This window comes from Mus caroli, unplaced genomic scaffold, assembly GCF_978045245.1.
Source record: "Mus caroli unplaced genomic scaffold, Mus_caroli_1 scaffold_1, whole genome shotgun sequence".
In the NCBI taxonomy this organism is placed as follows: domain Eukaryota; kingdom Metazoa; phylum Chordata; class Mammalia; order Rodentia; family Muridae; genus Mus; species Mus caroli.
Window position 1 is genome coordinate 55,644,710 of NW_028227256.1, and position 14,205 is coordinate 55,658,914.

Consider the following 14,205-nt stretch of genomic DNA (forward strand, 5'->3'; position numbering starts at 1 on the left):
TTGGCTCAGGTGTTGGATGTTTGGTGCAGACTGAACGAGGCAAGCCTAGATCCCTGGGATACTGCTGCATTTAATCATCTCTCCCTTCCTTCAGATGAGTGGTCACTGTAGTTCACGACTTTCGTGTCTCTCAACACTCCTTAGCCAGAGAGATGCCTCACTTCAAATATTACCAAAGGGAGGTCTGTACAAAGAGAATCTAAGAGAAGGTCAAATTAGCAAATATGAAACTGGATTTTCCAAGATTTCAGCTACAATCCCACTTTCTCGTGAGAAATGTGTCTCCTTCAGAACTATAGAGAAGAGTCCTTTCCATTTGTGATGGTTTGAATGAGAACGACCCCCATCAGCTCATATATTTATGTTCAGCCCTCTGTTGAAAAACCATTTGAGGGGCTGGTGAGATGGCTCAGTGGGTAAGAGCACCCGACTGCTCTTCCAAAGGTCCAGAGTTCAAATCCCAGCAACCACATGGTGGCTCACAACCGCCCGAAATGAGATCTGATGCCCTCTTCTGGTGTGTCTGAAGACAGCTACAGTGTACTTACATATAGTAAATAAATAAATCTTTAAAAAAAAAAAAAAAGAAAGAAAAACCATTTGAGAAGGATTAGTAGGTGTAGCCTTGGTGGGGTACGTGTGACCTCGTTGGAGGTGTGTAATTGAGGGGCAGGGCTTTGAGATTTCAAAAGCCCACACCAGGCCCAGTCTGCTGCCTGTGGATCAGGATATAAAGCTCTCAGCTATTGCTCCAGCACCATGCCTGTCTGCTCCCTGCCATGATGATAATGGACTAACCCTCTGAAACTGTAAGCAAGCCTCCAATTAAATTCTTCTTTTATAAGAGTAGCCTTGGTCGTGGTATCTCTTTACAGCAATAGTAACCCTAACCCTTAAGATGCCGTTTTAGCTATTAGCATCAATAGAAGAATAAGGAAATAGCTCCTCACGGAGTCACTGACTGTTCTAAAGGACATTGTGGGATTGTTCTTTTACTTTTGATTGTGGTTGGCCTTGCTTCCTTCATCGTCAGGAAATGTCTGAAGTACAGGGCTTTCTGTGTTGTACCCATGTTTATGAGACTCATAAAGATCAAGTCACAACCTGCCCTGAACCATAAAGCCTCGGCTCTTCATGAGTAACACCCAGGGCCTGTGTTGACGTCTGTTCCTGAGTTATGGGCAGCTGTATTTCTATGTCTGCATAGTTGTACTTCTCCCACTGTAGGGGGGCAGCAGAGTTGGGCCCTGGCAGTAATTGCCTGGATTTTAATCATGGCTCTGCTGTCTATCTTAGCTTGTGATGTGGGGCTCAGTGTCCCTGCTAAAACATGACTTCATAGCAGAACTTCCTTTATGTGATGGTTGGGGGAGTGAGATTAGACTCATAAAGGACACAGGACAGTGGCTGGAACGAAATGTAAGCTAATGTTAGTTAGCTAATGTCAGCGCAGTCCTTCCGAGGTCAACATCTTGGAGACGGAATGTGTGACTAGAGGGGACCTGGCCCTACAGAGAAGGGCACTTCAGCTGCTCCTTCTCCCTGAAGAGTCAGGGGTCTCTTGACTCATGTGCCTTTGAGAATAAAACAAGCTGCTGGCTTAGAGGTCACTTATGAATTCTCCCAGCTCAGGTGGCTAATCTGCAGATAAGAAACGAGACGGCATAGGTGTGTTCAAATCGCATTGCTTTGCTTTGCTTTGGCGGCTGAGAGGTCCCAATCCCTCTGTGAAGACAGACAGAGAGAGAGAGAGACAGACAGACAGACAGACAGAGACAGAGACAGAGACAGAGACAGAGACAGAGACAGAGACAGAGAGAGACAGAGACAGAGAGAACATTTGCAGATTTTTAAGAGGAAGTATTTTCCCCTCTGCTGCCGCTTCTGATATCTTTGTTATGCTTTAACTGACTAAGACACATTTGGTAGCAGACTTTGCAGTTTCCACTGTAGTGTTATGTGAAGAGACTTCCTCTTCTTACACTGACAGGCTAGGGGTTGCTCCATGTCTCCTTATGTGTTTTTTTTCTTCTTCTAACGGAACAAGTGGAACCTTGAATACACATTATTTTCTCGTAGTCACATTTATATAATAAGAACATTTGTGCACCGGGAAGCAGGACGCTCATTAGGATTGGTCCCTGCTCATGGAGAAAAGGGGCAAGTGACACCCACAATGGTAGAGGGAAGCTGTGTTCAGAGGAATGGTAGACAAACCATTGTGGCCCCTCCTGGTTCTCATGTGATCAGTGCCCTGAGAATGGCTTCTTCCTGGGAACAGGAGTGTGCGATGAGGTACTCTTTGTTTTCTGGACATGTCTATCCTCTGGACCCAAGCAGCTATTTGCTTAACAGCTTAATATTATTTTTTAAAATAATTTACTTTCATTTTATGTGCATTGGTGTTTTGCCTGTGTGCTTGTGTATGTGAGGGAGTCAGCTCATGGTAGTTGTGAGCTGACATGCGGTTGCTGGGATTTGAACCTGGGTCCTCTGGAAGAGCAGTCAGTGCCCTCTACTGCTGAGCCATCTCTCCAGCCCCAAAGCTGAACATTGTTAATGAAATTTCCCTTTAAGGCCCTCACTTCACCAGGCCTAAACCTAGGGTGTATTTAAGAAGTGTGGGTCTATGGGCCCTTGTATTTTAGAGTTTAACGAGGTAGTGTGCTACGTGTACTAGGGCTCAGGGTAGCCCCTTTGACGGGTATGTTAATACTTCAGTTGCAAACCGAATGGATGTGTACATGATATGGGATAGGACTCTTCCTCTCCTGAGAGTCTTTCCAAGAAAATGACTTGGCAGAAAAGACACTAAGGTTGTTGAGTGTTTGAGGTCCTAGCGCTCTGGGTGAGGGGTCATGAGTCTGAGTCCTGGCTATCTTGGGCACACCAGAAAACTCTTTTGGGTTATATAGCATTGGTATTATTTTCTCCTGATACAATATCATCTGGAAAGAATTACCAGTAATCATCTTTGCATAATAAAGATTTATTGTTATTATTATTATTATTATTATTTTGAGACAGGGTTTTTCTATGTAGCCCTGACTATCCGGGAATGAACTTACTCTGTAGAACAGGCTGGCCTTGAACTCAGAGAGATCTGTTTGCCTCTGCCTCCTGAGTGCTGGGATTAAAGGCATGCACCACCACCGCCCAGCAATATAGATTCTTTAAAGATGGTTTGTAGCTTTCTTCGAGTGTGTGCTTGAAGCAGTGAGGCCTTAGCTGGCCTAGGTGACCAAATGCAGAGTTGGATATGTGCCAGATGGCCCTGCTGTTGCCCCAGCTGTTGCCCCAGCTGTGCCTTTCCTCACCAACATCTGCCCTGTCAGCAGCTTGTGTGGGGGACTTTCCTCTCCTTTGCCCTGGTTTTTCAGACTCTGGCTTAAGTTACAACTTCTCCTACAATGCTCCAGTGTCCGAGATCACACTGTCCTTTGTTTCGTTGAGCAATTATTTGTCCTGTGACCCCACTAAACGATGAGACATCTAATCACACATGTGTACACATGTGTTAGCTTCATCTGCAGCGAGCTGTGTGCTTGATCTGTGTCTCTTGTCATAGATTCTGGTAAGACAATAAGGGGAGCTTAGTAAACGCAAGTTTGGGGGTACAGTAGTTTGTTCCCTCCCAGGTGCAGAGCGTATGCATCTAGTCTCCCATAGAAAAGCCACAAACAGGGCTGGTGAGATGGCTCAGTGGGTAAGAGCACCCGACTGCTCTTCCGAAGGTCCGGAGTTCAAATCCCAGCAACCACATGGTGGCTCACAACCATCTGTAACGAGATCTGACTCCCTCTTCTGGAGTGTCTGAAGACAGCTACAGTGTACTTACATATAATCAATAAATAAATCTTAAAAAAAAAAAAAAGAAAAAAAAAAAGAAAAGCCACAAACACCAAGTGGCTGCTTTCTGTCATGTGTCAGACTTCCATGTTGGCTCAAATGGCATGGCAATTTTCATTTTCTTCCCTATTCTCCTCTTCCTGGTAGCTGCTGAGTTTTATAACTTCCTCACCCTGCTTTTGTTTTTGTTTCTTTAAATAAAAATTGAATTGTCCTCAAGCCTAAAAAAGGAAAGGAAGGAAAGAAAGAAAGAGAAAGAAAGAAAGAAAGAAAGGAAGGAAGGAAGGAAGGAAGGAAGAGAAAAAGAAAAGAAGGAAGGAAGAAAAAAGGAAAGAAAGAAAGAGAGAAAAAGAAAAGAAGGAAGGAAGGAAGGAAGGAAGGAACTTATTTTAGGATTAGATTGCTCAATGGGTAAAGGTGCATGCTTACAAATGTGTAGACCTGAGTTCAAATCTCTTGATCCCAAATAAAGGTCAACAAGTGTTGCCTGTAATCCCAGCCCTCCTATGAGGAGACAGAGAGAGCCTCTGGAAGCGCATGGGCCAGCCTAGCCTGACAGACACAGGACAGAACAGAACGGAAAAGAGAGCTTCTCATACAAGATGTCAGGAGGGCGCCCAAGGCTGACCTGTAACCTCCGTATGAGCGCACACTCCGAAATCCATGTTAGCCTTGTCCTCCTTCCCTCCCCGCCCAGGATATCCTGCCCACTTTGGGTTTCACCTATTCACCGTATCTTGGCCTATGAAGGGCACTCAGTAACAGATTGTAAATAGGCTGGCCGGACATTGCCTCTTATTTATTCCATGTATTTATTTAGAAGGTGCTAAGATAAATCTGCTTATATAACTCAAAATGAATTCTAAATGCATAAATGAATGAATTCTAGATGAGTGAGGCTCAGGCATTTTCCTGAGCCTGTGACTGGCTCCTGGTAGCCTTGTGCTAACTGCAGAGAATCCATGGTTTCTAAGAAGCAGTTGTAGCTGCCAAGCTGCAGCTGGGCTGGGCATGGGCTGTCCAGGGTGGGAGAAGGAGAAGTGGTGCTTCTGTATTTTGTTAAATTATAAAACCAACACCAAACTGTTTCTTCCTGTATTTGTAAGCACTGGTATGGTAGCTAAGCCATACATGGAGCACAGAGTCTGTTCACCCTAAGATCGTTTTAATTTAGAATAAGGAGACTTGCATCCAAGTCATAAGCAGTTAGGAAGAAGATGCCTGGCAGGGTCTCTGATTTACGGGTTGATATGCCGCCTTCATCTCCTTTAGAATTAATCATTAATGTTTGAATAAATGCAGTTTGGAAGTATCTTTACAGAAACCCCCACTGGGTTCTGCCGTTTTGGTTTAGGTGTTAGAATTATGGCCATTTCACAAATGAACAAATGGAGGCTCTCACTTACTCAAAGTTACTCGTTCCCCCTCCCCATTCCTTACAGTGTATAAATCATACAGTGCTACATGCTTGTCGTTGCTGGCCCACGGAGGAAAGGAATGTTGGTGTTATGCCGCTCCAGCTGGCATCTGTGCCTACCTGGCCTTGCCATCCAATAGAGGAAATGTCAGCGGTGATGGCCCACAGCAGGCTGCTGACTGACTTGCCCTTGCCATATCAGAGGATTGCTCTGTTTTGTCCCAAGCCCCATACAGATTTCGGGTTCTTCTTGGTGGTGGTTGTGGCATGTGGGACCTTTGCCTTTCCCCTCTTGCTTTGGGGAAAGATTTTCTGCGTTAGATTTTGGGTGCTTATCCTACACTTAGCCCCTCTGAGGCGGAAGCTGAGCCACTGAACCCGAGGAAAAAGAAGGTAGAGCAGCCTTTGCTCTACCCGAGCGCATCAGCTTGGGCAAGAGGCCTCGCTGGGCTTTCCACCAAGGCTTTACCGGTGAAGAGGGTTTTGAAGCTGGCCAGCCAGTGCATTGGAACCTGCATTTCCTTGGTTACTTCTGCCCCCTAGCGGAGAGAATACGCCATAGCAAGAGAAAGGAGCTAGCAGTGGGGCTGCGATCCTGTTAACCTGCTAGTCTTGCGGTGCTAACTAATTTTCTGCAGTAGACCAGTTAAAAACACAATAACAGTGAAAAGCAGAAAACAGAGATTTAGTTCGTATGGCCACACTGGGAAGAGGAAAAAGAGGTTCGGTAACCCCGTAATCCATGAGTTAGGTTTAAGTAGCAGGCAGGAGGTTTGCATAATGAAGCTGACCTAGGAAAGATCGGGTCCAGCTCATCACTGTGCGTTCCAGGCTCTCCTGCAAATCTGCCCCACCAGTTACCAAGCTTCAGCGCTTTCCTCCTCCCTGCATGAGATCCCGGGGGTAATTATAATATCTCAGGTCCGTTGTTTCAACTGTCTGGCACAGGGAGGGGCACATGCGTTTCTTTAGGCTGTCTTCATTCCTGCCAAGTGGTTAAAGTCCTAAAGTAGCTTCTCTCGCTTTCCTGTCTTGGACCCAACCTGGGTATAGCTCTGCGCTTTAAACCTTGCTCGCACCCCAGGGCGACGGCTAGGGTGGGTCAGTGTGGTCGATCATTTCTACCACCCAGATCGTAGAAGGAGAAAGAGGAATCGAACAGGTAATCGGCAAACCTGTAAAACCATGCCCCGCCCCCATTTCCTTCATAAGAGGCTCGCTAGCTGTGAGCTTAACGGTGTCTGTACTTTTCTATCTTTTTTCAACATTAGAGAACATAACTCATTTCCAGGAGAGGGTGGGTCAGCAGAGGATAAGAATATATATAACTACCGTCCTGAGTAGAGATGGTTATGTCATTCTTACTGACAAGAGAGAGCATTATCTATCTAATAATGCGTATAAATCGCTCGACAACTAAGTGGCCGAAGCAAACCATTCACTTGATTATCGCTTACAGTTTTTGTGGGTCAGGACTTTGGGGATTCTTCTGGCTTCGAGTCTGTGGTGAGGCCCTCAGCTGGGGCTAACTGAAGGTTTGACTGGGGTTGGAGGAGCCAGTTGTTGCCTGCCTGGAAAGCTAAGGGTGTTGCCAAGAGGCTCCAGCTGTCCCACATGTGGCCCTCTCCAAGACACTGTCCCCTGAGCTCTCATGTAAGACATTTAAAAACCACCTTGTCTTGGTACAGTGTAGGGCATGGAAAGTTCTAGTATATACTATGTAGGCACAGGCACCGCTCATAGGCTGAGCAAATTCAATTTCAAACACTCAAGCCAGTTCTTACCTGCCTCCCGGTGACTGTTCCACAGATCATTGCTCATGCAATGGAATAAGACTGAACATTACTTATATTGTCTTTATTTCTATTGTTTCATCCTCACAGCACTCTTTCTGGTTGGTGGCTGTTAACACTTCCTCTAAAGCAAGGGAGTCTCACCTTTCTTACGGCTCCTGCAGTCCAAGGGCAGGATTAGAAAGCAGGATTGTCGGGCTTACTACCGTATACTTCCTTTCACAGCAAAGGCAGCCCAGGATGCCTAGACTAGGAGTGAAACTGGGCAATCTAGAAATATTCCCGACTTAGATCTAAGGGCCTCTGTATAAGTCCACAGCAAGGGGAGGGGGAATTCATAACCCAGACTGCCATTTAAACGCACACCTGGATTTATACCCTGCAAACACTTCTCATTCCTCTGTACCTTGAGGAAAGAACCTTTTGAAGAATGAACCTTCTACTTCAGTTTGGTTGACAACAGTTTTCTTCTTTCTTGGTTTAGTGGCATTGGGTGGGTTCAGTCTTGGCTGTGGGCAGAGAAAGTGGTGTTGCAGGGAACGTGCCTTCATGAGAAACCCGGGGCACAAAAGTTGCACATTTCATGTTTAGCTGCTTCTACTTTCGGAGGCCTCAGAGTATCCTTACGTAGAAACACATACGCAATGGCGACCAGGCCAGGTTAGGCGTCATGCCCAATGTCTCTTGGTTCTTCTCACTTCTGTGTTGTTTTCTGTTGGTTTTCTGCAGAATATCTTCAAGAGACCTTCACTTCCCTGGGCTATCATATCCAGCTTTTCTTGTTTCCCAAGTCACATGACATAACCCAGATTGTTCGCCATTTTGCGTGTACGGCCCAACATCAAGACTATGACAGCTTTGTATGTGTTCTGGTGTGCCTAGCAGGCTCCCAAAGCATGATGGGCAGAGATCAAGTTCACTCAGGGTTCTCCTTGGATCATGTCAAGAACATGTTCACGGGGGACACGTGCCCTTCTCTCAGAGGGAAGCCAAAGCTCTTTTTTATTCAGAACTACGAGTCGTTAGGTAGCCAGTTGGAAGATAGCAGCCTGGAGGTAGATGGGCCATCAATAAAAAATGTGGACTCTAAGCCCCTGCAACCCAGACACTGCACAACTCACCCAGAAGCTGATATCTTTTGGAGCCTGTGCACAGCAGACGTATCTCACTTGGAGAAGCCCTCCAGCTCATCCTCTGTGTATCTGCAGAAGCTCTCCCAGCAACTGAAGCAAGGCAGGTGAGTCACTGGGCTCTGTGCTCTCCACCTTTATCCTTGACCACATGTTTATCCAAGATGGATATCACCACCATGCTTGGTCCGATGGACTTCGACAGGACAGAGACTTTCCCTTCCCAGTTCAAATTGCTTCGGGGGGCGGGGGGGGGATGATAAAGACTCAGCACAGCTCATGACTACTTTACATTAGTCAGCTTGTATTTTGGATGTATTTATTATATTCTCCTAACATAAATTGAGCTTTATATAGGTGCGTATTATAGGAAAAGCACAGCGTATGCACTATAGGGTTCAGTGTTGGCCTGGTTTCAGACGTGGTCCCACTGATGGCCTTGGTTTTCAGAGGTAAGGGGATGACTGCAAACATTTTGGATATGTTTTTAGGAGGAGGGAACCATCACTGCCCTAGCTTCTAGTAAATGGAATGAAGCTACAATGTTCAAGTAGAGGACTAACTGGCCCTTTCAAATTTGCTCCCTAATTACAAAGGATAACAATGTTACTTAGCTGCCAGTCAAATGCTGAATTCCAAGGACCCGGGTGCTGCCCTAGCTTTCTCAGTCTCCTCAGTGGTGGCTCACCAGGGCTGGGGGGCGGGGGGAGGGGGCTTGGAGGGGTGCAACATTTCAGACTCGGTGCTCCGGGGAGCAGGGGTAGCATTGGCCTTTATAGTCTTTCTCTCTTTGCATGGGGTTATCAGGTGGCTTGTCCCCTAGCTGGTGTGTTCTCAGAGTAAAATTCCACTGTCTCTGTGGAAGGAGACTCTGGCCTCTGGGCCAGAGAACCGCCAATTGTTTGGATTATTTGCTAAGCAATGAGCGGAGCATTTAAAAGGATGAGTTTCAAAGGACTTTCATACCTGTTAGCTGGCTCTCCCCTAACGACAATCTGTCTTCTCTTTGGTGTTCGCACATCTTTAAACTCTGCCTTTCTCTTCCTCTAGGAAACGCCCACTCGTGGACCTCCACGTTGAACTCATGGACAAAGTGTATGCGTGGAACAGTGGTGTTTCTTCTAAAGAGAAATACAGCCTCAGCCTGCAGCACACTCTGAGGAAGAAACTCATCCTGTCTCCTACGTGAGAACCCCGAACCGTTGGCATTCTTGGTATACCATCCAGGGTGGCGGCTTGGAGCAGAGTTTGGAGGTTACAGCTGCTTCTGGCTCTGCCGTGAGTCCTGACCTAGGGTTCTCCTGTGCACAGGTATGAGCCGTAAACTCCTGTGCCTGGGAAACCGTCTCACTCCCGCCACCGTGCCTTTACCGCTCTGATGGACAGTAAACTTCCCTGCTTACATTCCTAGGTGGGATGTTTTGCCAGAGTGTGGAGAAAAGTAAGACATAAACCTATTGTCTTTTTTGGGGGGGAGGGGTTATCTACCAAATTATTATATGGGTGTATAGTGTATGGTTCAAGATTTGACACTGAATGTAACTTGAGACTTACCTGAGTTTGTCATGCGACTGGATAAATTGTTTCTATGGCACATCTAATCATTTAATAAGTTATTAGCTCATTAAGTACCCATTGCTTCAGGACTTTCACATTGGCCGCCAATTTCTGTGACCCAGCTCCACATTTATATTCTTTTTCTGCAAAAACAAATTTCATTATGTCTGTTTAATATTTACAGTATAATGCTTTGTAACACATCTAGACCATGAGCACAGGAGAGCTGGCCCTGACCCTCGCCAGCTGTGCAATGGCTTAGGTGAAGGAGAACTAGCCCTGCTCCTTGAAGGTTGTAATGCTTGGGAGAGTAGTCTGTACCTTGCCTGGGCAGCACAGTAGAGCCAGCCCCAAGAACACAACAGTGAGTGGGGGAGCTCGCCCTGGTTGGCTCAGGATCAGGAACAGGAGTGATGACCAACTTGGGGCTTTGAGGTGGCCCACCCCAGCATCCACATCATCTGTGAACTGCCAGAGCCTGTGAAGGGGCTGGTCCTGTAGAACTAAGGCTGCAGGATCTCCATGACAACAACAGGGCAACAACAGGGTATCTGAGAAGGGTCCCCGTGAGGATCCAGTATTTATAGTGCACCAGAAGCCAGAGGCCTCGAATCAGACCAGTGACCCACTGCACTGAGTAAAGATGTGAGTAAGTAAAGATGTGTGGACACACGGAAATACTGAGGGACACACAGGAGCTTTTATGGAGATGTTTTATTTTTTTGTTTTTTGTTTCTTTGACAGGAACAGATTGCAAGGGCAGAGAGTAGATAAGGAAGCTGGAGACACGAGTGGGGTTGGGTGCATGATATAGAATTCACAAAGAATCAAAAAAACTAAAAAATAAAAAGGTTGCCTAGTGAGATTACTTATTTATGATTTATATAGCTAGCTTTTCTTTGTAACAAGAGCAGATAGAATTTACTTATTTATTAAATACTATTGAAGCAAGGTTGTAACGTACGTAGCAAAAGTCCTGCCATACCAGTACTAGCGTGGGGAGGCCAAAGGATCACATGTTCTGAGCCAGTCTAGGTATGTAGTAGCTGTGTAATGAGATTGTGTGTTCGCCTGTTTGTGAGAGGGAGGAGAGAGATAAATTCCAAAACATGTAACACAGTATAATTTTATTAGCTGCTATAAAACATGGTTATTTTACTTTGTATACTCTTGAGTAACCTAATAGTATAATCTCTATCTCTATTGAAGGATAGTAGTCAAACCCCTCCCCTCAGGGTTTAGGGATCTGTTCCAAAGAGGAGGCAGAAAGACTGAGAGCCAGAGGTGGTGAAAGGCTCCAGGGAAGCCGCATCTTCCAGACAGAACAGGACCCAGGCACATGTGACTGACAGCACAGGTTCAAACCAGACATAGTCCCAGCACTGAGAAAGGGAGGCGAAGTTGTGGGCCATTGTGCTCACACCTGAGCACAGTGGGAATCAGGAGTGTCCAACCCTCAGGGCTGTCTCGTCAGAGGGAGAGATGTATAACCTGTTTCTGCCCAGAAGGCAGGAACAATGCGATTCGTAGCTGGTGGTCTCTGCACTATTTGTACCGCCAAGCCACACCGCCTTCCTCAGACTCAAGTTCATGTCAGTCAATCAGCAGTCTGCCCTCCCTGCCACCCTCATCAGGACCACTGTTTTCCCTGAGCCTGCTTCCTCAGTTAATTCAGAGAACCTATCTGTATGCAAGATGTTGCTTGTACTCTACAGCCGTCTCTTAAGCTTTTCTGTACACACACGACTGGTTAATTACCACCAGAAACTAGTTTAAAATTGTGCTGTGCCTAAAATAAACTACTTGGGGCCAGACTCCAGAAGTTTGGACAAAAACTGTCCACTGAGTCACGTTGAGACAGACTTTCTTTTTGCTTCTCTTGGATCAACACCCTGCTGGTTAAGGTGTTTGCAGAGATCCCCACGAAGGGGAGATTGTGCAGTAGATAGCTGCCGAGAAAGGGAAGTCAGCTTTCTCCAGTGGAGTGTTATTGGACATATCTACTACCCGTCAGGGCAGGCCCCAGACCCAGGAGAAATTGGCTAACATAAAACGGACTCTGTGTGCTTCTCTTTTTATTGACTTTCTTTTTTTTTCTTTCTTTTTTTTTTTTTTTTTGGTTGTTTGAGACAGGGTTTCTCTGTATAGCCCTGGCTGTCCTGGAACTCACTTTGTAGACCAGGCTGGCCTCGAACTAACTCTCTCTCTCTCTCTCTCTCTCTCTCTCTCTCTCTCTTTATCTCTCTCTCTCTCTCTCTCTTACACACACACACACACACACACACACACACACACACACACACACATTTGTTTGCTTTGCTTTTCAAGTTTTTGCATTTTTTGAGAGAGAGAGAGAGAGCGCGCGCAAGAGAGAACATGAAGTTATATGAGTGGGGGTGGGTGAAGTGGGGAGGATCAGGAAGAGCAGGGAGGGAAAAAGAGCATCCCAGAAGACTGTTTCAAGGACCAAGTGTGAGGGGCTTTACAACCATTTTTGAGCTGTGCTCTTAATTAGTTATATCATTAATTGTGTCATTAGACCACAGTGTAACGGGGCTGTTTTGGAAGGACTGAATCAAACTTTGAAAAGCTGATGGGATTTGGCAGGTGGTGATAGAGAAAAGAGTGTAAGCCAAGGGAAGGAGCCGACGGGAGCTGCAGTGTGCTTTAGAAACCTTTAGAGACCTCAAGTGTGACTTGTAGCTGGGGCAGATGTGCACAGTGATGGTGTCAGTGATGGATGGTGTCAGGAGGCGGATGTGGTCCTGATGCGGAGAAGGCCCCACTTTTCCCCTTAGCTAGTTGTCTTGTAAGATATTTCTCCTTACTTCCATAGTAGGATCTTTCATTACTTCTTTGTTCCTTTTGTAGACAGAATTAGGACTTTTGTTTTTCACGGACTTTGGGGATTTTTCTGAAATATTTTAGACATATTAAAAGATAATTATGGCTGACACCATTGCATACACTAGCAAGATTTTGCTGAAAGGACCCAAATATAGCTGTCTCTTGTGAGACGATGCCGGGGCCTAGCAAACACAGGAGTGGATGTTCACAGTCAGCTATTGGATGTATCACAGGGCTCCCAATGGAGAAGCTAGAGAAAGTACCCAAGGAGCTAAAGGGATCTGCAACCCTATTGTTGGAACAACATGATGTACTAACCAGAACCCCGGAGCTCTTGTCTCTAGCTGCATATGTATCGAAAGATGGCCTAGTCGGCCATCAATGGAAAGAGAGGCCCATTGGACTTGCAAACTTTATATGCCCCAATATAGGGGAATGCCAGGGCCAAAAGAATGGGAATGGGTGGGTAGGGAAGTGGGGGGGCACTATGGGGGACTTTTGGGATAGCATTGGAAATGTAATTGAGGAAAATATGTAATAAAAATAAAAAAAAGATATAAAAAAAAGATAATTATGTATGGAAGACAATGAATACCCGTTTTAAATAAAATGTTCTAAACTTGTATAGGAATACTCTTAATATAGTTCTTTAAGGCACTGATCTTTAAGTGATATATACCCTAAAATATTTCAAACTAATAGTTAGCCAAGCATATGGTTAAGTTCATAGTTATGATGGACTACCAAGAGATTCTGTCACTATTAACATTTTATGTATAAATAAGAACATATATTAATTAACAGGCATTTAAACACTTGGTCCTCAGGTGTGCTGTTTGAGAGGTGTGGCATCGCTAGAGGAACTATGTTACTGGGGGACAGGGACAGGCTTTGAGGTTTCAAAGGCTTATACCATTTCCAGTTTGCTCTGTATTTATTGAATACTATTGTATAATGTATATCATATTGTATATATTGTAATATATGTAGAAATACTACTCAGCTATTAAAAAGAATGAATTTATGAAATTCCTAGCCAAATGGATGAACCTGGAGGGCATCATCTTGAGTGAAATAACACAATCACAAAAGAACTCACACAATATGTATTCACTGATAAGTGGATATTAGCCCAAAACTTAGGATACCCAAGATATAAGATACAATTTGATAAACGCATGAAACTCAAGAAGAATGAAGACCAAAGTGTGGACACTGTGCACCTTCTTAGAATTGGGAACAAAACACCCAGGGAAGGAGTTACAGAGACAAAGTTCGTAGCTGTGATGAAAGGATGGACCATTTAGAGACTGCCGTATCCAGGGATCCATCCCATAAGCAGCTTCTAAACACTGACACCATTGCATACACTAGCAAGATTTTGCCGAAAGGACCCAAATATAGCTGTCTCTTGTGAGACGATGCCGGGGCCTAGCAAACACAGGAGTGGATGTTCACAGTCAGCTATTGGATGTATCACAGGGCTCCCAATGGAGAAGCTAGAGAAAGTACCCAAGGAGCTAAAGGGATCTGCAACCCTATTGTTGGAACAACATGATGTACTAACCAGAACCCCGGAGCTCTTGTCTCTAGCTGCATATGTATCGAAAGA

At 45.3% G+C, this 14,205-nt stretch overlaps 1 protein-coding gene across 4 annotated transcripts in view; it reads left to right on the forward strand.

The window, feature by feature from the left end:
• The window catches only part of Cflar (CASP8 and FADD like apoptosis regulator), a 51,201-nt gene that overhangs the window by 16,264 nt on the left and 20,732 nt on the right, over positions 1–14,205 (forward strand). Inside the window, exons 9-11 of one of the 4 annotated variants that reach the window (XR_015047074.1) lie at positions 7,789–8,296; positions 9,240–9,374; positions 9,501–9,630. Coding sequence is in view for 3 of the 4 variants with exons in the window: in XM_029474555.2 (XP_029330415.1) it covers positions 7,789–8,296; positions 9,240–9,374; positions 9,501–9,513 (656 nt within the window). In the remaining variant the exon portion in view is untranslated. Of the gene's footprint in view, positions 1–7,788; positions 8,297–9,239; positions 12,841–14,205 lie in introns of those variants that run through there. The other 3 variants (XM_029474555.2, XM_085837569.1, XM_085837568.1) reach the window with 3 other exon arrangements.